General features: G+C 49.0%; 1 protein-coding gene across 8 annotated transcripts in view; it reads right to left on the minus strand.

The window, feature by feature from the left end:
- BICRAL (BICRA like chromatin remodeling complex associated protein) overlaps positions 1 to 23,973 on the minus strand; it is a 2,181,199-nt gene that overhangs the window by 224,495 nt on the left and 1,932,731 nt on the right. For all 8 annotated transcript variants that reach the window (XM_069608491.1, XM_069608492.1, XM_069608494.1 and 5 more), the window contains one exon: positions 22,745 to 22,847. In XM_069608491.1, coding sequence (XP_069464592.1) covers positions 22,745 to 22,847 — 103 coding nt within the window. The remainder of the gene's footprint in view (positions 1 to 22,744; positions 22,848 to 23,973) is intronic.

Raw genomic sequence — 23,973 nt, forward strand, 5'->3', positions numbered from 1 at the left:
GCACAGCGGGTAAGTGCGGTGGGGACCGCACCCCGCAACCCACAGCAATGCAGAAAGCGATGGGACGACCTGCGGATCCGCGTCCGTAGCATACTTTCTGCCAACCGAAACATTGCCACAGCTACCGGGGGAGGATCGGAATCACCCATCAAGCTGACCCCATGGGAAGAAATCTGTGCCTCCACCATTGGAATGGAGACCATAGAGGGAGTCGGAGGGATGGAGAAAGGAGTGCAGACATCCGAAGAATCAGGTAGGTGGCCCAAATAAAACTATGCTAAAACCACAATGTCCAATCATGTGAAGTACCATGTGTCCACATAGTGCAACAGAAACACATGTCCAGGAGAACGTCCACTTACATTGGCCTGATAGCGGACATTAAAAGTCAAATTAAATAAATAAATAATTAAAATTCCTAAAAACACCCTCTACACGTGCAGCAGGCACCCCCTAACTGCAGGCTGCAATACAACTGCACCCTCAATCCACACAAAAATGAAACTACCTCCAAGGCCCTGACCCAAATCACCCTCAGGTACCACCCCAATGCATGTGATACATTGCCATTCCAATTTCCACAGACCCATTAATAACGCTCGCCCTCCTTTACTCCACCACAGGGTCCGATTCAAACGACGAGCTCCAGGACACCCCTACCAGCACACCTGCAAAGAGGGCCAAGACCAACGGCCAAAGACCCTCCACCTCAGCTGCACGCATCAAGACACGGCTGCAGCACAAATCAAGTGGCAGCACACAGGAGGGGACTTCAACAGGCACCCCAGCAGCCAGCATGGCCACAACACCACCACCACCACAGGCCCCCCCAATGGATGCTACAGAAGGCACTGCTTCTGGTGGCAGCAGCACCATAGGTGACACTGCATTAATGGCAGCATGCTCCGACACAGAAAACGGTGATGACGAAGTTAGATCCATCCATGACCTGTCTCAATCCCCCTGTCTGTTCCATCCCGTACACCATGAGGATACCACGCAGGGGCACTCACAAGACGACGACTGGCCATCCCCCACAAGCCCTGTGTCAAGGCAACATGAGGTGATCAGCCCCTCTGTGACACCACCGCAAATGGCCATGGCCCAGCAGAGGCAACAGTCCCTCGACCAGGTGATCGAGCAACAGCAGCAACTGGCCACGCTCCTCAAGGAGCATGCTGATGAATGTGGGGGTACCAAGGCAGCCATAGAAACATGTACAGAGACACTAAGGGCAGAAATGGAGAGAAGCACCGAGAGCCTGAGAGAACAAATGGAGAGAAGCACCGAGAGCCTGAGAGTACAAATGGAGAGAAGCACCGAGAGCCTGAGGGGGGAACTGCATGCGACGTCCAAAGACGTATGTGCTGAACTTGCCGCTGTGCGCCGTGTGCTCACTGAGCTCTCACAAACCCTTAGGGACATGCATGGACGTGAGCAGGCAGAGACATCATCCGTTGCAAGTTCCGTCCAGGGCAGCCCCCAACGTAGATCTGGGAGGAACCTGCGCTCCACAGGCAGGGGTGCCCCTGATACCCGGAGAGGGGGCTTGCAATAGCGTCTGCCCACTGACAATGAGCATCCTTGGACACTGGTGTTCGGGGGGGAGGTAGGAGGGTGGAGGGGGTGTGTTGGGCTTACTTGGGTGGCGGGTCGATGGGGTGTGTAACACAATTTCACATATGCTATAAACATTTCACAATCATCCAATGAGATGTGTGGACATTGATCTTTGTGTACGAGGCCATCATAGGCGTACAGTCCATATTGTGCATGTTCCAGACACACACAGTGCCACAACTCCCGTGTCCATGTATCAACCACCAGGCGTCAGTGCTAGAAGCATGAATCTATGATAATCTGACGAATTTCACGGCCCTCCTGTGCCTCGCGGACTCCTTCAGGTTCTGCCACATCCCCACCCACATCATGACCATATTCTGGTGCTTGCAGTTCTGCGTCAGGGGGCATGGGCACATTTCTACGTATGCACATGTTGTGTAGCATGACACATGCCAGGACCATTTTAGCAACCTTCTCATGGTGGTACAGGAGTGCCCCGCCAGACCTGCTGAGGCAGCGGAAACGAGCCTTCAGTAGGCCGAATGCCTGTTCTATGACTACAGGGGTACGTGAGTGGGCATGGTTGTAGTCCTCCTCATGCTGGTCCTGTGGGTTCCGGAGTGGTGTAAGGAGCCATCTCTTCAGTGGATACCCGGCATCACCTGTATGTGGACAATAAAGGATGTTTGAGGAATGACATTGCTACGTAAGCACCCCCCCCCTTCCTGGCAGGTCATTGCCGCATCACATACCCCACATTATCATGCATGAAATGAGACTCACCGAGTAGCCAGGATCCGTTCCCTGCATGTCGCTCCATGTAGCGTGGTATTGTAGAGTTCCGTAAGACCATGGATTCATGGGTTGATCCAGGAAATCGGGCACAACAATGTGTCATGATCCCGTTTCAGTCACACACCATTTGTAAATTAAGAGAATGATATTGTTTTCGGTTGCGGTACTGGGCCTCCATGGCATGTGGGACAACCAATTCCACATGGGTGCAGTCGATGGCACCAATGCAACCCGGTATGCCGGCAAGTGCATGGAATCCCACTTTTGTGTTGGTAATTTCCTGCTCCGAGCGTGGTAGAGAGATGTAGTCGTCTGCGTGCTTCAGGAGGGCATCGAGCACTTGCAATAGTGTCCGTGAGAACAGTGGCTGTGATATGCCATGCAACTGTCCGACTGTGTGCTGGTAGGTGCCTGTGGCCAGGAAGTGGAATACAGACACCACCTTCAGTAGGGGTGGGATGTCGGTTGGGCTATCTATCATGCTGACAAGGTCAGCGTGTGTCATGTCCACAATGGCGGTTATGGTGTCCCGGTCCAAACGGTAGAGGGTGTGGATCTGCTCATCAGTGAGGTTGAACGGATGTGCTCGGAGGCGTGGGATTGCGGCCTGCCTGCGTGGTGGTAGTGGCTGTGCTGGCGGGCCTTGCTGGCCCTGCCTTGCCCTCCTCCTCCTCCTGCGTCTCCTCTGTGCGGCCGGTTGTTGTATTAGTTGGTGTTCATCTTCTTCTTGAAGTTGGAGTACTTGCAGTGCTATCAGGTCCCCCAGGGCCAACATCGCAAGTCCTGCCGGCAGCATTTTGGAGTGGGTGTGGTTGTGGGAGGGGGTTGGGTGTGCAATTTATGTGTTTCCAAGCTGTATAGCCTCCACCTGTGGTGATTCATTCCACCTGTGCAAGCTGCAATCCCCTTTGGGCGAGCACGTCCCGCACACAACGCTGCAAATCGACGCATGGCATCTTGCTATTACAATCATGTATTTCATCCCGATGGCTGTGAGATATCGCTTCATATGTTAATTCTGCTATACTCCCATTGTTTCACATACTATATTCGCTGTCGGGAACAAACTTGTGAAGGGTCAGTGGAATGTAGTACTCGATTAACGGTGGACCCTCATGCAGCTCGGTACCGCGGTTCACCGACGGGCGGGGCGTCCCATTTGTGAGTGTAGCCAGTTGCCATTTTCACACACAGCCGCACTAGATGGATTAATTTGTGATTTCAAGCGGCCACAGATGCCTTTTCGACGTGATGTTGCAAATGAGGAATTCGAAGGACGGCGCTTTCGGTTTTCAGCTAGTGGCGAGGAGATGCCCACAGGTCTGACTGCGAATATAACGTTCTATAGTTCAATGTCCTTGGGACAGGGGCCATGGCGAGGATGCAATGATTGATATGAATAGTATGGGATGCGCAATAGCGAAGTGGGCGATAAGGCCGGACGTTCCCAATTACATGTTGCTTCACAACACTGGAATTACGGGCTGGTGCACAGTGGATTTTGCAGGCTGCATTACGCACAGACTCAATGGAAGTTTCACATTTCATGTGAGTATGGAAGCAGGCGTTTGTGATAGTGTTTTCACCTCGATATAGATAGTTATGATTCGCTAGTGGTTTTTGGTTGGTGATGATCCTTTGGAGTGGGCTAGCATGCATATGGCTGTGGATTTGGTGTGATCATTGAAGTGAGTAATTCAAATGTAGTTCTGATGGCCATACTATTCTTTTTCATTTCGTTTGGGTGACAGGTATCTACTCCCCTTTTGCCACTGCCATCTGTATGCCACTCCTGCAGATGGATTTTACTCCCGCCACCTGCTGCTTCGTGTTAATCAGTGGAGCAGCATTACGATCTTATGGGACGATCGCCAATGGGCCACATGCCCTTACGCAGTACTAGTGGCTAGGAGCAACATTTCGGCCTTTCAGCTGGACTAGTGCCTCCCTATTGGGACGGCCCTGCGGGTCGAGGCGCTTCCATGTTGCCTTTTCGTACGAGAATGTAGCCCCTGTGTGCCATGAGGGTACAGGGCGTCACACAAGAAGTAGCTGGTCATTTATTGCGGATGCAGGCCACAATGGTGAAATGTATTTTGGAGTTCATGGCCTGATGGCTGTATGGGCTTGGTGAATTTGTTGTGCATTTATTCCTATTCTGATATGAACCGTGTAGCGTTCTTCTTTGCAGGTGATGTGTCATATTCCTATTTGGGGAGCGATGTATTGTGAGGAGATCTGCATTGGGTTCCAGCTTCGGAGTATAGTTGCGTGGTACTGTGCTGGGCGCGTTTGCCTACGAAGCCCAGTGAGGTCAGGGATGAGGGCTGCCAATGTGACTGTTTTGGTGATGTGATGCTCAGGGGCGGGGGAATGGCTTTTGTGTAACAGATGCCGGTCAGCCAGTTGGATTGGTGGTATGATGTGATTATCAGAATATGGCTGGTCACAGGTGCCTGTGTTTGCGTGCGTTTCTTGGAGGGAGACTGAGGTCATGTCCATTTGTGTGGCTTCTGTATTCGTGCCATCTGTGCCCTGCAGCTTCCATTGGCCCCTCTTGAGATTCATTTGTTCGTTGGCAGGCATGGATGACTTGTACATTTCACTGGTTGCATTGTGTGGCTTCATTGCACCTACGGGGAGTTGTACAATGTGGCCAGGGAGCGGTGTACAGGCACTCAGTAGGGCCGTTTACGGTTGGTTCGCGATGCCGTACTTCTCACCATGGCGGAATGGTACTTTCCGCCGTGCTTGATGGCGTTAGGTGCATGTCCGCTGGGGTCAGAATTCGCGTACCGTTGCGCCATGGTGGTAATTGCGGTTTGGCATGGCGCGCGCGCGCGTACTTGGTGCAGTTTGCGTTGGCGTTCACTGCGGTGTCGCTAATGGCATCGTACTTTGCGGTGACGGGTCATAATCGCACCGAGCGCTATTCGATGGCGGTATTGCATTTCCGCCATCGTTTTTCGATTTCCGCAAGGGTCGTAATGAGGGCCATTGTGTGTTGTCAGCGTAGTTGGTAAATTCAATGTTATTCTCTTCTAGGAAGTCCAGAAAAGGGGTTGTAAATATGTTATAAAACATAGGCGACAGACATGCCCACTGCGGTACTCCTTGAGACAATTCATTAAGTTCAGCACCTGCCAGAGTGCAACTCACTCTCCATTGGCGTTCACTAAGAAATTATTTGACCCATTGGGCTGCTGGTGTTGCAAAACCTGCCACCTTCTCCAAATCTGGCGAACAACAATGTATGGTCGACCAGGTCGAATGCGGCGGACAGGTCAAGAAGCCTAAGCATTGAAGTTTTTCCCTGGTCCATATGATGAAGTAGCCTGGACTTAAGATCGAGCAACGTCGTCTCAGTTCCATGACTCTCTCTAAAGCCGTATTGCCAGCGTTTCAAGATGTTATATGTCTTAAGATGACTGAGGACTTGCGTGTATGCCACGCGATCTCATATTTTTAGGAGAAACTGAGAGTTCAAGATAGGGCGATAATTCAAAGGGTCTCTCGGACATAGGCCAGGTTTCTTCAGTAATGGTGTGACCCATGAGTTTTTTATGCTTCTGGGGACATAACAGTCCCTGAATGAGGTGTTCACAAACCTACATAGTGTTGGAATAAGCGTAGGCGAACATGTCTTAATGGCAAGGGCTGGACAAACGTCCCCCTTGCAATTTGTAAGCTTACGTTTTTTTAATGATTAAGGCCATCTCGGATTTACTTATTGTTTTAAAAGTGAATTGTTCCTCAGATTTCCAGATTCTACATTTGTAATCTCCAGTATAAAGGTGAATCATAGAAGTTGCTTATTTTGATAAAGCAATCCCCTCCTTAATAACAGTCCAAGGTGTCTTGTATTAGGTTACACCATTTGGTGTCTCTAATAATTATTTCGGAATCATCTTGCTTCGGAGTTTCTAGCTCTTTTAAAACTTTAAAAAGTTCTCTCGGTTAGGTTTGAGCCTTGGAAATCCGGTCATCCAAATAGCATTATTTTTGCTGAAACAACAGCAGACTTACATTCTTTTATTGTCATTTTATACAGTTCTCTGTCAGGTTCAGCAAGTGTTCTTCCCCACCTATATATTGCTTTCATTGTGACACTTTTCAGATTTTGGATATCTGTAGAGAACCATAAATTGGTTTCTCTTACAGTAACTTTCTTGCTACATAATGGAGAGAGCACGTTAACAGCTGCTAGTAATGTGTGTTGATAGATGTTACTAATGTCTTCTACTGAAGTAAATTCATTCACATTTTGTTGCAGAGGGCACAGATCCAGTGCTTATAATGTAAGATTGTTTACATTTCTACATTGAATTATGGAGGTGACCAATTTCATCCTTCTAGCCTTTTTTGCAGACACCACTACAAAAGTGGACGAAGAAATGGTTGGGACAGGGGCATTGTCTTGGCAGGCTAGAGTAATATTATGGCCTGCTAACCAGTCAAGCGTGTGACCCTTTATGTGTGTAGGGGTAGTCACACATTGTATGAAGCCCAGGTCAGTCAAGGCTTTATTCAGGGACTTAGCTTGTAAGTCGCTTTCGTCTACAAGCCAGTAATTAAAATCCCCCATGAGGATTGTTTTTGAGTTAGGTTTTAAAGAAGCCAAAAGTACATCACATAACTGATTTGAAAAATCTAGCATAGGAGAGGGAGGTTGGTAAACAATAATCATGTTTGTAGAACTTTCAACATCTGTTCTAATTTTTGATGTGGAGAATATTACAGTTCTCGATGTTTATGGAGTCGACTTTCTACAGATCTAAAGTATCTTTGCATATCACTGCTAACCCCCTCCTTTCCCCTCATGTCTATCTTGGCATTTGATATTATATTCCTGGGGTATAGCTAGCACAAGCGCAGGCCCTGCTGATACGTGATTCCATGTCTCTGTGAGAGCACAGAGATCAATATTCAACGATGAGATATATACAGATACCTCCAGGGAATGTTTTATCGAAGATCGTGTGTTTAGCAGTAGACATTTTAGTCAAGAGTAAGTGTTAACGTTCAGTTTGTTACTCTTGTCGCAGGGGGCAGTCATATGCAATTTTGTATTACTTAAGTCAGAATACACTTTCTTGTTACTGGTCAGGCACTCTGTGGGCCTCATTACATGGTAGGCGGTAAACCATGGCGCTATTAGCGCCATGATTCATGCCGGTAATTTACCGGTACCGCCTTGGAGGAAAGGGGAATTACCGCCCTATTCCAAGGTTGGGAAGGCGGTAATTCCTCCTTCCTCCATTGCCCTTCCCCATTCCCATTTTTGCCCCATAGGGCATAATGGGAATGGGGAAGGCGCTAATTACGGTACTGCAAATTGCGGTACCATAATTAGCACTCCGGTCCCTTTGCGGGTTCGTTTTTTAATGCCTGCTAAAAGCAGGCGTTAATGTACCAACCCGCAAAGGGACCTCGTAGTAAGGCGGGAAGGGTTTAACGTACCGGTAAAATACTGGTACCGGTAAACCCTTACCACCTACCGTGTAATGAGGCCCTATGTGTGTTAACAGTGTGTCATTTTCTACATATCAAATTAGTAATGTTAAGCAGGTTTGCATGTATCATCGTCTCTGAATTACATGGTCTGGGTGATTTCAGTATTTCTTCATCGTTTTCCAGTGCTGTAGTATTAGTAGTTTGTACATTATGTATAATACTAGAACGTAAGACTTCCCGCGCTATATCATTGGTAAGGCGTGCAGTTCTTAACCCAGAATTAGCTTTTTCTTTGGCTATTAGGGCCAAGACTGATGCACAACTCATCTTTGAATTACATGGTCTGGGTGATTTCAGTATTTCTTCATCGTTTTCCAGTGCTGTAGTATTAGTAGTTTGTACATTATGTATAATACTAGAACGTAAGACTTCCCGCGCTATATCATTGGTAAGGCGTGCAGTTCTTAACCCAGAATTAGCTTTTTCTTTGGCTATTAGGGCCAAGACTGATGGACAACTCATCTTGTTTTACCCAAGATAAAAATGAAAGAAACGCAGCCTCGCAGCTAACGGAGCGCCGCAGACCGGCACAGACCGGCTTGGCTGTTCACGCTCCAGCGCTCAGACTCCTGGTCAGCAAATTTGTAGTCCAAAGGACTATAAGCCTGATGGGAAGTGTAGTTTTGCTACTACCCGGCAACGAGGAGCACTGGAATCAAGTCGCCACAAACCACGTTATATAAGGGAGCAGTATCACAACGAACAAAGCCTCCTAAGGATTTCTAAAAGCATAGAATAAATGGCCTGGCTAAAATAAGAGTAGGTTTCTTATAAAATGCTCAAATATTGAAAGGCAAGTTCTAAGAATTGCATCTGCTTCACTCTACACACTGCAAGCAGTTAAATCACGTTCTCCGCTCACACACGTATGAAAATAATGCTTCCTTGTATTGGAAGTGGCAGCCCATGATCCTGAATTTTAGGAATGAGTGATGCGGCTGCCAAATCGGAAAGTGTAGATAAGCGTCCTTCAGATCCAGGGAGCACATCCAGTCTCCTCTGCCCAATGTCTCCGCAATCAGTACTGGCATAACCATCTTGAATTTTTGAAGAGGGAGCAAGAGGTTGAGGGTGTAAAGGTCCAACACAACTCTTAGGCAAGCCTGGTTCTTCTTTTGTATGGTGAAAAACCTGCAATAGAAGACCAATCCTCTCTGGGACTTCTTCCATGGCCTGGCTCTCGGCGAGCGACCAAACCTCCACCAGCAGAGTTGCAGTCCCAATCTGTGGCAGTGGAGGGGAGGGGATAGGAGAGGGGAAGGGATTGGTTGGCGGTACCCCGTGGATACTACCGAGAGGATCCAAGGGTCAGCAAACTTCTGACACCAAAACTGTGCATGAAGGGCAAGCCTGCCTCCCACTGGAGACACATGGACCCAAAGGGATGCGTCATGCCTTCATTCCCTCTGAGGTTGTTACGGCGGAAGGGGACTGAAAAAAGCCCTTGCTCCCCCCTTTTGTTGTTTGCACCGCTGTTGACTATGCGAACGGTCAGGCTTTCTGGACCTCCATTCTTGGAAGCCACGGAACCCTCCGAACGTCCGCCCCTTGTCGGAGTGTTGATGTAACTGGGTGTATGCCTTGGGCGTGGCCTTCGTAAGGATAAAGACTTCACATTTTGCAAACTGTTTTTCTTTTTATCTAACCCCCTATCGGTGGTGGAGTGAAAGAGGACTCCCCTCATTCGAATGGAAGGTCCAATATGCGTTCCTGGACATCTGGGTTAAATTTAGTAGCCCAAAGCCAGTCAGTCCTTCTCACGTCCATGGCGATGCATATGGCCTGGCCATAGGTGTCAATGTGGGCCACGGTGGACTCCATGATGTATTGCGCCAACATTTTAGCCTCTGCCAGTCCAGCTTTGAAACGTGACTGGCTCTGCACCGGAATTTCTGGAAGGAAGTCGACTATTTCCTGCCAAAGCCTCTGGTTAACAGCTGCCAGCATGGCATCCGTGTTGGATTGACGAAGATGCAGTGAAGCGTTGGAATAAAGCTTCTTCTCGTATGCCTCCAAGATCTTCTCCTCCATGCCTAACAGCGCTGAGGACAACTGCGGCTTTGAATAGAGTGACGCCGCAGATATCACCGAAGAGTGTGGTTGAGGGTGGGCCAACAGCAAGAGTGGATCCCCCTCCATTTGCCTATACTTGCCATCCAGGCACCGATTGACAGGCTGGGCCGAATGGGGCTTGAGCCACCCGTTTCTGGAGGTGGCAACAATGTCCTTCTGCATCGGGATCCCTGTTCTAGCTGCGGGCGTAGAGTGAGGACCTCTGCAAGTACCCCTGTCTCTGGTCATGCCACCTCGGATTGAGGAAGGCCCAAGTGACCTGCAAGTCGTTCATGGAAGGCCTTGGCTGACTGTGGGTTAGGGTCTTCTTCCTCGTTTGTTTCAACCAGGGCGTCCGGCTGGTTCGGAGCGGGTGGAGAGGAGCTGGGCACCAAGGGCTGAGGTGTGGAGACCAGAACCGGAGGCTGCAGCGGAGGCTGGTACGGAATCACCTGAATTGTGGGAGGCAGGGGAGCCGGATTCGAAGAAGCCGGTGTGGGCAGCAGGGGCTGCACCCGGCCTGCGGCACTGGAGCCATAGGAGGAATGACTATAGGCACAGGTGGAGGGGCGGGAGGAAGCATGTCCCTGATTACATCCCTAAGGATGGACCCCATCTGAGGAGATCTCATGAGTGTGAGGAACTTTTCAAAGAACCTGTCCTCGCAGGCTGGTGGGGTGGCAGGTGACATTGACAGAATAGCAGGCATCTGCTGAGGCCGGTGGTATTCTGTCTAGCTGTTTGCAGGGTAAACCTGTCCTGCGCTGCTGATGGATAAGCTGCAGGCCACATACCTGATCCCACCTTGTAATTTGTTCTCTCACCTGCTCTGTTCTTCGGGCCAGTATCAGACGAGTGCCCATTTTATCTGGCGCGGTGGCCATCTTGTCGAGCTGCATCCCATGTGCTGAGGTCGTGGTGCTTGGCTTAGTGGGCCCAACCTCCTCCAGGACTCTTGGGGATGGAGCATGTGACCTACCCTGCACCTCAGGCCGAGGCCTGGTCGGCGTGTCGCTCTCGGCAGAGTTGCCAGTAGTGCTGCATGCAGGCGCCCTCTCGGACATGTTGCCGGTACAAAGGTGTAGCACCTCGGGTGTACACCCGGTAAAAGAACCCTGCGGTGCTTCAGCACTGTCTCCAGAAGGATCTACAGACCCCTTGGCGTGGATGCCGGTAGTTGAATTAGCCTCGGTACCCGTGCTGGTGCGAGAACCTGAGAGGTTCCTCTCGTCTGGGCATTTCCTTCGGAAGGAATCGCCGTTGCGGGGTGCGCTGCAAAAGAACGGCCCTGCCTTGGGCCGTGAATTATGTCTGACAAAGTCCTTCAAGTCCTCTGGAGGCGACTTCTCGAAGAGCTCCCTCCACCTAGCTAGTCTGTTCTTCAAAGCACGCGAAGAAAGTGCATCGCATGCGGTGCAACCCTCCCCTCCCGTGGTCGGGGCCAGGGCAGCGGAGGCAAAGGGCGTGGGGATCTGATGTATGAAAGAGCCCCTCGCAGGCTGGACACCTTCTGAAGCCCGCTGAAGTCGACATGCGCCGGGGAGGAGCCTGGTGCTAGACGACCGAGTACCTGAATGATAAAAGAAGACAAAAAAGACAGAAGAAATTATCCGGGGAAGAACACGTGGTATTACTTGGCCGGAGCCAAACCCAAGAGCGCTGTTGAAATCGCCCTGTTCCTGTCAATGCGGAAAAGGAGACTGAGGAGTTTAAGGGGGAAGAAGATTTTTTTCAAGTGAAAAAGGTTCCGTCTCCCGTCCCTAGCAAGAGACGCCCATGCAGTATGGAGGAAAGGGGATGGGATGTAAGAGTATTAGCGTGCGCAGCATGGCTGGACAGTTTTAGTTTAGGTGTGTTTTGTTATTTGTTGGGGATGGGGGGGTGTTACACATGGGGGAGGGATGGAAGCCTGGTATAGGAGCATGTAGCCTATGCACGATCCCGGATGAGGGTGGGTTAGGGGCCCTGCCGGAGCCTAGGAAAATTGCTATATGATGGCTGGAGAAAATTATTACCTGGAACATCTGGGGTCTGAATAATTATGTCAAAAGACAGAGAGTGATCACGTACTTAAGGACACATAAAGTGGGGATTGCGTTATTACAAGAAATACACCTGAACACACATAAACAAGGGAAGCTGGCTGGTACATGGGGCGGGGTGCTGGTGAGTTCCACATATTCAACATACTCTAGCGGTGTCCTCACTTGGGCAGCCCCATCTATCCCCCTCACAGTTCTGACTATTAAGATCGATGATGAAGGGAGGATGGCTATAATACACGGTATGCTAGAGAACCGGGAGGTATGCATTGTGAATACCTATGCACCAAATCATGACACCACTGTATTTTCTAAGTCACTATATGTAAGACTTGGGCCTCATTATGAAGCTTGCGCTGACGGAATGAAGGGGGCCGGTATGGGACCGGCCCTCTTCATTCCGTCAGGGCTGATTACAAGCTTCCCATCGCAGGACCCGGATCGAACGCCTGGTAAAACCAGGCGCCCTTTCCGGGTCCCGCAAGGGGAAGAGGGAGGTAATAACGGGCCAGATGTAATCTGCCCGTTATTACCTCCCTCCCCATTCCCATTGAGCCCTATAGGGGCTCAAATGGGAATGGGGATGGGTTCCTGCAAGGAGGAATTACTGGGTCCTCCTATGTCTGAATGACCCGGTTATTCCTCATTGCAGGAACCCAGTAAAGGAGCCCAGTTTGGAGGCAGCCATGCAGCTAATAGCTCCATGGCTGCCTCCAAACTCGTAATGAGGCACTTGGTCTCTAGAGGAATGGAGTCATGATATGAGGCGGAGATTTCAATTGCACCCTAAATCCCACATTGGACAAGTCCGACACAATGTACAAGAGACCAGCCCCACCTGCTAAAGTCCTAAGCACCCTTCTGAATAATTTTCAGTTAACAGATATTTGGAGGACACGTCACAGGGAGTTCAGAGAATACTGCCATTACTCGGCCCCACATAAAGTTCACACAAGACTAGATTATCTGCTCATAGTGGAGGAACACGTGATGGAAATTGCAGAGGCGGAATACCTAGCTAGGGTCCTATCAGACCACGCCTGCTGCTAGCCAGGTGGAAGATAACTGCCCCGAGACCGCCTATACCTACCTGGTGGCTTAGGAGTGAGGCATTATTGGATAGGGCATTTAAAGAACATATCAGAAAAAGCAGGGTAGATTTTCTGAAAGTGAATGAGGGAAGCGTTCGACAAGTGGGCACGATTTGGGAAACATACAAGGTGGTGATTAGAGGAGAGATGATAGGCACTGTTGGGGCGAGGGGGGGTCCAGAAATGCATAACCAACGACTTGAAGCATACCTAACAAAAACTTGTCGAAATAGAAAGGGAGCTGGGCGCTGAGGGGGACCATCTGGAGGAGGAAATCAGATTGGGGCAGGTATGTCTAGCACAATGGGATAGGCTGGGCAAGTTCAATTATGCAAAATATATAGAAAGAAGCCATGCACAAGGGGATAAACCAGGCAGAATGCTTGCTTGACTGTACAGAAACAGGAACAAGAAATCCCCAATATATTCCATCCATACCCCAGAAGATAAAGACGAAAATACGCAAGCAGGCATTAACAAAGTATTTTCAGAATACTACAGGAATTTATATAAAGACCCCCAGACAGAGCGGGAAGACGAGCTACAAGATGCGCTAGACCTCATTACCCTGCCACACTTAGACAAACAGCAAATGAATATGCTGTAAGAGCCCATAACCTCAGAAGAAGTCCTAGTCACAATCATAGCATTGCCCTCAGAAAAGACCCCAGGGACGGATGGACTACCAGGGGAGTTTTATAAGGCATATTTCGATACGTTAGGGCCACTCCTAGCCAGAGTATACAATGAAGGATATGAATTGGGGATCCTTCAGATAGTATGAGAGAGGCCTTGATAATCCTGCTGCTTAGCCCAAACTAAATCGCAACAGACTGCGGGTCTTACAGACCACTGTCTTTTCTGAACCAGGACAGTAAAATCCTTACAGCTATTCCAGCGGATAGATTTAGGAAGGTGATCACAAAAATAGTACACCAAGACCAGACTGGATATGTTCCTACCAGGAACATCTCAGGGAACCTACGAAGGTTGCATCACGTCGTAAATAGAACTAAAGACAGGGCGGAGTACTACGCTGTGGCTTCATTGGATGCAACCAAGGTGTTTGATTCAGTCCGTGGGACTGGTTGTACGCCACTATGGTCAGGATGGAAATAGGTGCGCAATACATGAAGTGGGTGAAGCGAATATACACCCACCCTACAGCCAGGGTTAGGACGGGTTCCACCTTCTCGGATGGATGGCAGCTGCATAGGGGTATGAGGCAGGGTTGCCCTCTATCCCCAATGTCATATATAATAGCGGTAGAGCCTATAGCGGCATTCCTTCGGCAGGAATATAGTGAAGACGGAATAGACATTGACGGGGTCAAGCACACATTGGGCCTCATTACGAGTCGGCTGTGCTGGAATCCGGTGATTCTGTGACGATGGTTACTCCACTTCCGCGACCGCAAGGTTGCGGAAATAAGGGCCGATTACGGCACTAGGGTCACGCGCAACACACCGAGGCTTAAATGGAGTCACCGCCGTAAACACCCACGCACATGGACTTTACGCCACAGAAAACGGTGCTAAACCCGTGTCCGCCCCCGCTGACACAGAAACACCGGAAGCGGAAACAGCATGACAGCGGGAAAAAAACGGAAACAGAGAGGCGGCCATTATACAAAGCATAATCCACTGCCATCTTCAGACACCACAGGTCAGATTACCTCCCTGAGACTGACAACTCATCGAATGGCATCTAGGATACCAGCACGCAGACAGCGAAAGCCGCGCTTTAGTGAGGCTGAGCTCACAGTTCTGGTGGACCACATTGTTGAGCATGCGGAAATGCTCTTTAGTGCAGACCAGCCGTGTGCCACTTAGCAACGGCGCAAGGAGGTGTGGGCGGAGGCAGCACGCAAGTGCACAGCGGTCGGTGTGACCACACGCTCTGTGAAGGACTGCCATAAGAGGTGGGATGACCTCAGGCTCCGGGTGCGCAACCTCATGACTGCACACCGCCAACACAGCACTGGCACTGGTGGAGGCCCTTCATCCCCTCTCAAGTTGCAACCGTGAGAGGAGCGCTGCAGCAGTATCATGCACCTCAAAGGCATCCACGGCATAGGAGAGGCAGAGGCAGGAGTGAGCCCACCTGCACATGCTGGTAAATGCACATAGTACAAAGCCATAAGTGTGAATGGGAGTGACCCAATGGACCCACTCACAATGCCCCCCCCCCAACAGGGCAGGAGTGACCCAATGCACCCACTCACAATGCCCCCCTGCAACAGGGCAGGAGTGACCCAATGGACCCACTCACAATGCCCCCCCCCCAACAGGGCAGGAGTGACCCAATGGACCCACTGACTGGCCAGATGATAAGTAACACATCCCCAAAGCATGAACCCTGGAAATGCACACAGTGCGTGCCTGACTGAAAGCAGACACACACCTGAGTGCATCAATAGTCACAAGTGTGTACATGCAAGTGGTCGTGGATCATCATGTCGGATGCATGTGATGGACACATCTAGTAACATCACACAACTAACAGCATGCCCTCTGTATCCGCACAGTCGAGACAAGTGACAGCGACGGCCAAGAGGCAATGCAGCGGCCAACTGCACGCACCAAACTCAGCACTTCTGCACAGGAGGATGATGCTAGCTGCTCCAGCACACAAGGACCAGCTGCATCAGGCACACCGGCTACATCAGGCACACCGGCTACACCAGGCACACCAGCATACGCCACCATCCCCATGCAAGCAACCACCCTAGCCCCGGATGATGATTCGCAGCCCATCTGCACAGCTGAGGAGGCTGCATCAAGTGATGGAAGTGGCCCGGCCATGCAGGCCGAAGCAGTACAACCATGCGCTCCCCAACTCCCTCCATGGTTGAGCTCAGTACACGCTTGCAGCACTTTGAGCAACAACAGGCCACCCTGACGCAGCTGGTGGAAAGTCAGCTGGAGGAGGAGGCCAGGCTGCAGCGTGAGGAGGCCGTGCATCAGCGGGAGGAGGCCAGGCTGCAGCGTGAGAGCAATGCTACGTCGGTGCGGCGGCTCTCCAGGTCGATTGGACGATTTGCGGCCACCATTGTCACCCTGGCACGCCATGTCAGGGAAGGGAACAGAGTGCAATCTAGCAGTGCTCAGTCAATGTTGGTAGCCCAGCAGGCATTTCAAGGGCGCTTGCCCACAGTCACACCGACAGTCACCTCAGCCAGCACCACCCCATCCAGCTCTGCCACTGCCAGGACACAGAGGCGTTCTAGTCGGGTGACTGGAGCCGCCAGCAAGGACACGGCACCGCATAAGCGCACCCGCAAATAGTGGCATGTGGGGATGCCAGTCAACATGACATTTGGGGACACCATGGGTGTAGGGGGGTGGATACGTTTGGATGGTGGGGGAGGTCCATTAGGGGGTTAGTTGTTTGGGGCCTGGTTGGGGGTGTGTACGTTTGGGTGGTGGGTGGGCACGGGTGTACAGCTTACCTACCCAATGCACTTTCTTACCAGGTTTATCGAAAATACAACACCTTTGAAAAGTACCATAATGAGTGGACATCTGTCATTTCATATGCAGTACAATTAAATGGTATTTCCGGTCCCAAATTTTTATTGTACCTACGGGCCAGCCATGCGCTTCCAAACATTAATCGGTTGATCGCAGTAAAATTCGCCACAGACCCAAGCCAACCCCTCATCCACTAAACAAACGATAAATCTCTCTTTTACATAAATAGACAATTATCTCCATATTTATGGTTCTCTAGGGCTGCAAAGCACGCGGACAAAATACAAAGATGGAGTGTAGAATTCAAGTTCTCAGGGATGGCTTTACACAGAATGTTGCAAAGTAAGAATGTATGCACTTTCACAGTGAAGGTCAGCTGCTTCGATGTATTGCCCACGACTCGCAGTATAAGGTTCTATTGTTTTTTGACCTTGACAGACAGGCACCGTGCCTAAAGACTTCTTTTGAAGGAGGGGGGCAATAACGTAAGAGATGATAAGGATGAAATTTCAGAAACAAGACCGATTTTCATGTTTGTTCACTATAAGAAAGATCGTTGGCAGAGACGGAGTGGTATTTAGGGACTGCATTACGCCTAGACAATGGAAAATGCAAATCTAATGTAAGTAACCCTTTAGATGATTTTATCCTGGAATATATTAACAATAGAGTAGCGTTAAAGGCCGGTTAAGTTGGACTTGTTCGTTCCATGTGGCATTTTGTACCGCGCACTATCAACGCCGAAGTGCTCCCCTGGCGCTCAGGCGGCTCTGCAAAAGGCGGAGGAGAGGGGGTGGGTTAGTGGGAATAACGTAACATACTCCGTTGCACTATCCTCGCTAGCAAATAGTTTCAGGCCCAATTAATGAAATGAATAATTTCAATGAAGATCGGCTGGAGAGACTAATTCATGTTTTTAATACAGGTACATCCTTCCCTACTGCCAATGCCATCATTTTCAGACCCCGGCCGACAGGTTCTTCAGCTGCCGGGTGCAGCTCCATGTCAACAACTTCACCACCCTGACCATTTTATGGGACGATCGGCAAGAACCAATATGCCCTTACGCGGTACTAGCGGCTAGAAGCAACATACCAACCGTTACGGTGGGGTAGTGCCTCGTTGTTGGAACAGCCTTGCGATTATCAGTGTGACCATAGTGCTTCTTTTATCGTAAACCAACACCCTGTGTACCGCAAAGGAACAGCGCGTGACTAAAGATGAACTTTTGCAGATCGAGAGCAAAGACAACTGCGAATTGCTGAATATTCTCTAAACATTTGACGTCAAATAAATGTACTTTACCAATTGTACAATCTTGCTGTTTGCTTTTAAACCACAGTTTCATATTCCGAATTGTTACGCGCTGTGTTGTGAGATGATCTGTGTTTGGCTAGGCAGCCCAGTAACGTCACGGAGAGAGGCGGGGAATATGAATGCTTTGTTGATGTCAGGCTCAGGGACGGGGGATATGATTTAGTGCCGCAAAAGCAGGTCAGCCAGGGCGATGGGGCAAGTTATAGAATTATCACATAAAGTCGGCGCACAGCATCCTGATTTATCGTTTGGTTAGTGGACGAAAAGTCGGGCAAGGTCCACAGGAAATTTCTCCATGATCGACAGATCCATGCCCGAAAACACATGGCCGACCCATAGGGACAATTACAATCTGGTCACGGAAATACCCATTATTCATTTAGTGGCATCATCATATCCCTGAAATGCTGTGGATGTGCTGTCTCTCAAAAGTAAATTGCGAATCAGTGCATCCCGTGCTCGTTGTCCATCTAGTGGACCCCCAGGAGGTGGTTGTGCTATCCCATCCCCATCCCCGTCCCCATCTCCGTCACCATCCCCATCTTCACCATCTCCGTCTGGGGGCATTGGAATGTTCCTGCACTGGCACAGATTGTGCAGCAGGGCACAGATGAGCGTAATTTTACCCGTCTTCACTGGGCTGTACAGCAGTGATCCGCCAAATCTGCTTAAACAGCGGAACCGGGCCTTCAGTAGTCCAAATGTCCTCTCAATCATGCCACGTGTGCGGACATGTGCCCTTTTGTACGCATCCTCATGCCTGTTCCTTGGCCTCCGTACAGGCGTCATCAGCCATGGCGTGAGTGCATATCCGGAATCTCCTACATGGGATATAGATGTGGGAGACATGTCAGTGTTGGTAGTATCATGTCTTCATCAGATGCAGTGCAATCTTGTGTCATTGTTCATTCATGCCTATGTGTCATGCAGTGTTTTCACTGATGGGTGTTAATCTTCTATGGCCATCATAGTGGGGGTTGGCAGATGGACACCGACCAATGCATTGGTGTGCATGTGGCTTGTGAGTACGGCATTGTGCAGTGATGTGCACACATGGCAGGGTCACTCCACAGTGATGATATAGTAGATGCAGGACGTCCCACGTACAGCCATCATGTGCATTGTGAGTGCTGTGTTGCATATTATGGGGGGGGGGTTTGCTGTGGCTCCAGGTGTGTGCGCCAGCGGGAGTTCAGGCTGTGTGTGTCAGGTGGCAGGGTGTGTACGACCACACTGTGGCTACCTGTCTTGTGTTGCTTTGTGAAGTTTGGGTTCTGCTGTCTATTCAGTAGATGGGCGGGTGGTGATGCATGTGCAGTCGCAGCAGCCCACTCACATAGCTCATTGCCCTGGTCACACACACACACCCCACTTACACAGGTCCGGAGCATTGGCAGCTGTACTCACCCAATAGCCATGTGCTTTGTCCAGCATAGCGTTCCATGTACCGTGGCAATGTTGAATTCCGCAGTACCATTGAGTCATGGGTTGAGCCCGGGAAACATGCGGAGCAATGTGTAATCACTAGCGTCGCATCACATACCATCTGTACATTCAGTGAGTGGTACTGTTTCCTATTGCGGAACACCATTTCAATTGCACGTGGTACTGTCAGCTCAATGTGGGTGCAGTCGAGTGCACCTATGCAATTTGGCATGCCTGCTATGGCATGGAAGGCCAACTTGGTGGCAATCACCTGGGGGAGGGTACGGGGTAGGGCAATCGGTTCAGACACATGGCGCAACAGGGCATCCAGTACCTGAACCAGGATTATTGAGAAACAGGGTTGTGATAGGCCGTGCAGCTCACCGACTGTGTGCTGATAGGTACTGGTGCCAAGAAAGTGCAGTACAGACACGACCTTCAGGAGGGGGGGATGGCGGTGTGGGTGTCTATGTGGCTGCTGATGTCGTCCTCTATCAGGCCAGTGATGTACAGGATCTGTCCTGGGGTGAGGTTCCAGGGTGAGGCCCTGATGCGTGGTATTGCAGGCTGCCTGCGGGGTGCTGCCGGCTGGACAATGGGGTTTTCCATGGGTACAGGGTTAGCTTGTTGCCGCCTGCGCCTCCTACGCCTCTGCCTCCTCCTCCTCCTCTGCAACATTGCTGCCATCATGTGCAGTGCTGCCGGATGGTTGAGTAGGCCCAGTCCCAATGCTCCTAGAGCTGCTGCCTGCATGGTTCTGTTTTGGGTTGGGCTGGGTGTGGCCCTTTTGTACGCACCCAGTGGCCTGCTGGGTCCAGCTAGGCTCATTTGGTGCACCTGTGGCCTGATTCAGGACACCAGGCACAGTTTAACGTCATGTTTGCTGTGGCGGCGGTACCGCCACCGTGATCACGGTTTTACTGCCATTTTGTTGTCAGTGTTTCCATGCCCGCGCTAGTTGTGATGCTCGCGGTGTTTCGTATTGCCGGCAACGGAGGAGTTTCCCTTCAGGCGGAGTTTACGGGAGCTTTAACTCCGTGGTGGCGGTTGGAGGTGGTGCTGTTTCCGGGTTCGCAGGTCAGGATTAGGCAGACGCGGAAACGGTGCCGGTATGGTTATACCAGCTGCGTTAATTCCGGACCGGAGCACTTGTAATGAGGCCCACTATCAATTTATGCAGATGACATGCTATAATACCTGAGAAACCCAGAGGTGAACCTACCATACATGTTAGAGGTGCTCGACAATTTTGGCATACTTACTGGGATTGTAATAAAAAGAAGCGAATCCTGCCTGTTTCCGCAGGGTAAATTGGCGGCGGATGGAGACGCGGAGCTGCCGGCTCTCCCCCAACGTGGAGTTGAAACTCCTTCAGATACCTAGGGCTGAACATGTATCATGACGCCAAGCTAGAACACGAATACAACACGTGTGCAACATGTGATTTGTCTCGGGAGGATAGCTCAGGGGCAACGCGCTCGCCTTGGAAGCAATACGACATGAAACAACACAGGTTCAAACCCCAGGTCCGTGCTTAGAAACCTCTGGGTATTAAGCACGTTATAAATAACCAATCATATCATATCATATCATAACATAACACAATACAGGCTAAAGAGGGCTTTATCAAATCACTGCAATTTTGGGGTTTACCATTGTCGGTAGGAGGTAGAGTGGCCCTTCTAAAAATGGTTGCACTGCCGAGGCTTACTCACTGTTTTGGGAATATCCCATACAATATCCCCAAGAAATTCTTCCAAGACCTGGACAAACTGTGCAGGGGTTTCTTATGGGAAAGGGGGAGGCACAGGGTCGCACTCAACAGAATGCATAGGCCCTATGCGCAAGAAAGGATGAAGATCCTCAATTTCGAGCTGTATTTCCTGGCAGGCCAGTTACAGTATGTGGTGCAATGGATGGATGATGACCCTACAGCAGAGATGACTCTCCTACAGCCAGCAATACAAATATTATATCTGAGAGACTTGATATGGGTTCCCCAGTGGGAGTCGCACTTCCATCCACAGTTAGTGAAGCTGGGCATACAGATATGGCAGAGGACCTGCAACAATGGCAATTAGAGACCCAATATCACCACAGACCCCCCTGGTGGCGATAATGTCAACGAACAGGGACTCAGGGCAAGGGTGCAAGCACAGTGGGAGTGTTGCGGTATTGCTACGATAGGAGACCTGAGGAACGAAAATAGGTTGCTAGAATTTAGGAAATTGCAGGATTCCTACTCAATGCCTACTGCATAGGGCCATGCTAAGTACAATAAATGGTAGGTGGCCAAACGTCACTGGGGATATAATTGAATGTGAAGACATCAAAAATATCATAAATACCTCAGAGGGAGGGCACACTATATCCAGAATATATGAAGTATTGATAGAGCACCACTCTAAGGTTGAATTGAAGTGCAGAGGAGGATGGGGAAAAAAATTGGCTAGATCATTTGAAGACAAAGAGTGGCATAGTAAAGTCATATACCATAAAAAATTCTCTAGAAATGCTAGACTACAGCTACTCCAACTTTATGTTACACAGCGGGCATATCTGACACCAGCCGTAATAGCAAAGTTTAAAGGAGCGGGTAAGCAGGCTTGTCCTAAATGTAAGGAAGAAAATGTAGGCATGATACACATGTTTTGGGAATGTCATAGCATCCATGAATTTTGGAGGCAAGTAGGAAATAGAGTGGCCCTGGAGGCATTAACCTTGACATCCAGTCCCCGGAGGCATGAATATTGGGGCTCTTCAGAATAGACACTAAACAAAAAACAATGGGGAAGATTAAAGACCTGATATATGTGCTGGCCAAACGCAGCATAGCGATGCAGTGGAAAGCCACCAATGGCCCAAGCATCAACAGATAAAGACCTGAGGAAATGGTCAACAGCAGAAAATGGGATGTGGGAGAAGGCACTTGGGGAGCAAAAACAGGAACTTGGAACAGACATAATGCAGTGGATTCCCATAACAGTAACATTGTTTAACCAGGGTAATGGCGAAAACACTGCCCAAACCACACAGGACAAAGCCAAGACGAATGTGTCGCAAAATGTGATCTAAATGTTGGGAGATTTTACTAAGGCAGTTGAGGGTAGGGGGAGGGAAGTTAAAAGGTAACAGTTTCATTTTACATTTGGAAAGTATGTGATCATGTATGCCAAAATATTGTAACTGTTATATGTTTAAAAAAGTTAATGAAGAAATAAAAAAAAAGGTAAAAAAGCATTACTGGTTTGAAGATCCAACTAGTTAATTACTTTAGGGTTAGAGTTATGGAAAACTGATTTGGCACGAGCAGCAATCAAATCAAACCAAGGGTTTCCATGAAAGTTATAGAATGACAAAGTATCCAGATTTATTTTTAAGCCTGGCTTACATATCTTCACAATTTCAGTAGCAGTGTTTGTGGCTATGAATATTTTTTCTATCGCTAGATTTAAAAGGTATTGCTTCTTACCAGGGTCAACTATTATCAATCGCTTTTCACGAGTAAGAGCTGCTCTTTCTTCCTGATTAAACATTCGGTCAATCATAACCATCTCTGCTGAGGGATTTACCCGCTGAAAAGGAAACATTCAAAATTTACCTACAAAAACAGGAATATCTTTCTTGAATCAAGTAGAATTATTTTGATTTTGAGCTGCAGAAATCATGAAAACAAGTACATAAAACACACTTTAATTAATTGAAGTTAAAACTACATGGATCTATCTAGTCCAAATAAAATGCACACAGAATCCTGCTCACAAGCTCAATTATTATATATCATTATGTACTTAAACATAAAGCTCTAATCCAAAATCAGGTGTCAGTTTTTCATTAGCATAAAAATGAAAGTTACATTTATTAATAGTCATGGTAGTGTATTCATTTAATTGTTTTTATATCAATTAAATGTAGACTTCATAACACAAAGGTGATGTGCAATTTAAACCAACTACGCAGCAAAGCAGTAAAAGATATGATTTATCATTAAATAAAAAAGTGATAGTAGCAAAACCAAACAATAAATATTTCAACATCAAATGGAAAAACTGCAAAAAAATAAAATTAAATTCAATTAACCTGAACAGACACAATATGAAATACGCTAGTCTGGGAAGGATTGTGTGCCTGGACCTGTTGACATCAACTCAGCATCACCACAGTGTCTATGCTCTTACATTGGTCAGGCAGAGGCCATGTGGTGGAGCACATGACTGAAGGTACATGTTACTTACTTCCTGAATCCCAGATATCCGGAATTACATCTATTTTTGTCACACCTCTCACTCTCCAGGGGGACTCGACTTCAAGGGGACTGCTGTTTTCAGATTTCATGGTCCCTAAATTAGGCTGAGGGTTGTGTTCCTAGTCCTTCTGGAATCTCCCCCACATTGCTCAAACTTATATGCCCACCCCTCCATTATTCAGGTGTGGGCCACATGATGGGTGTTTGTTAGATTCAACATAGATTGCTTGAGGTCCTGGCCTGTATTGGATTATATCTCACTCCTCCTTTCTTGCTTCTCAGTTTCCTCTTCAGATTCGTCTTCAGGTCAGCTGCCCTCACCGCTTTCAATTGAAATTCGAATGTCATTTCATTTACAATCCTCCTCCCACATTAGGAATTCCGTGGGTCCAATTATAGCCTTCTGGTGGATACAAATATGTGAAGTCTTTTCGATGGAAGTTATTTCAGCATTC

This window comes from Ambystoma mexicanum, chromosome 4q (assembly GCF_040938575.1).
Source record: "Ambystoma mexicanum isolate Mex_15411 chromosome 4q, UKY_AmexF1_1, whole genome shotgun sequence".
In the NCBI taxonomy this organism is placed as follows: domain Eukaryota; kingdom Metazoa; phylum Chordata; class Amphibia; order Caudata; family Ambystomatidae; genus Ambystoma; species Ambystoma mexicanum.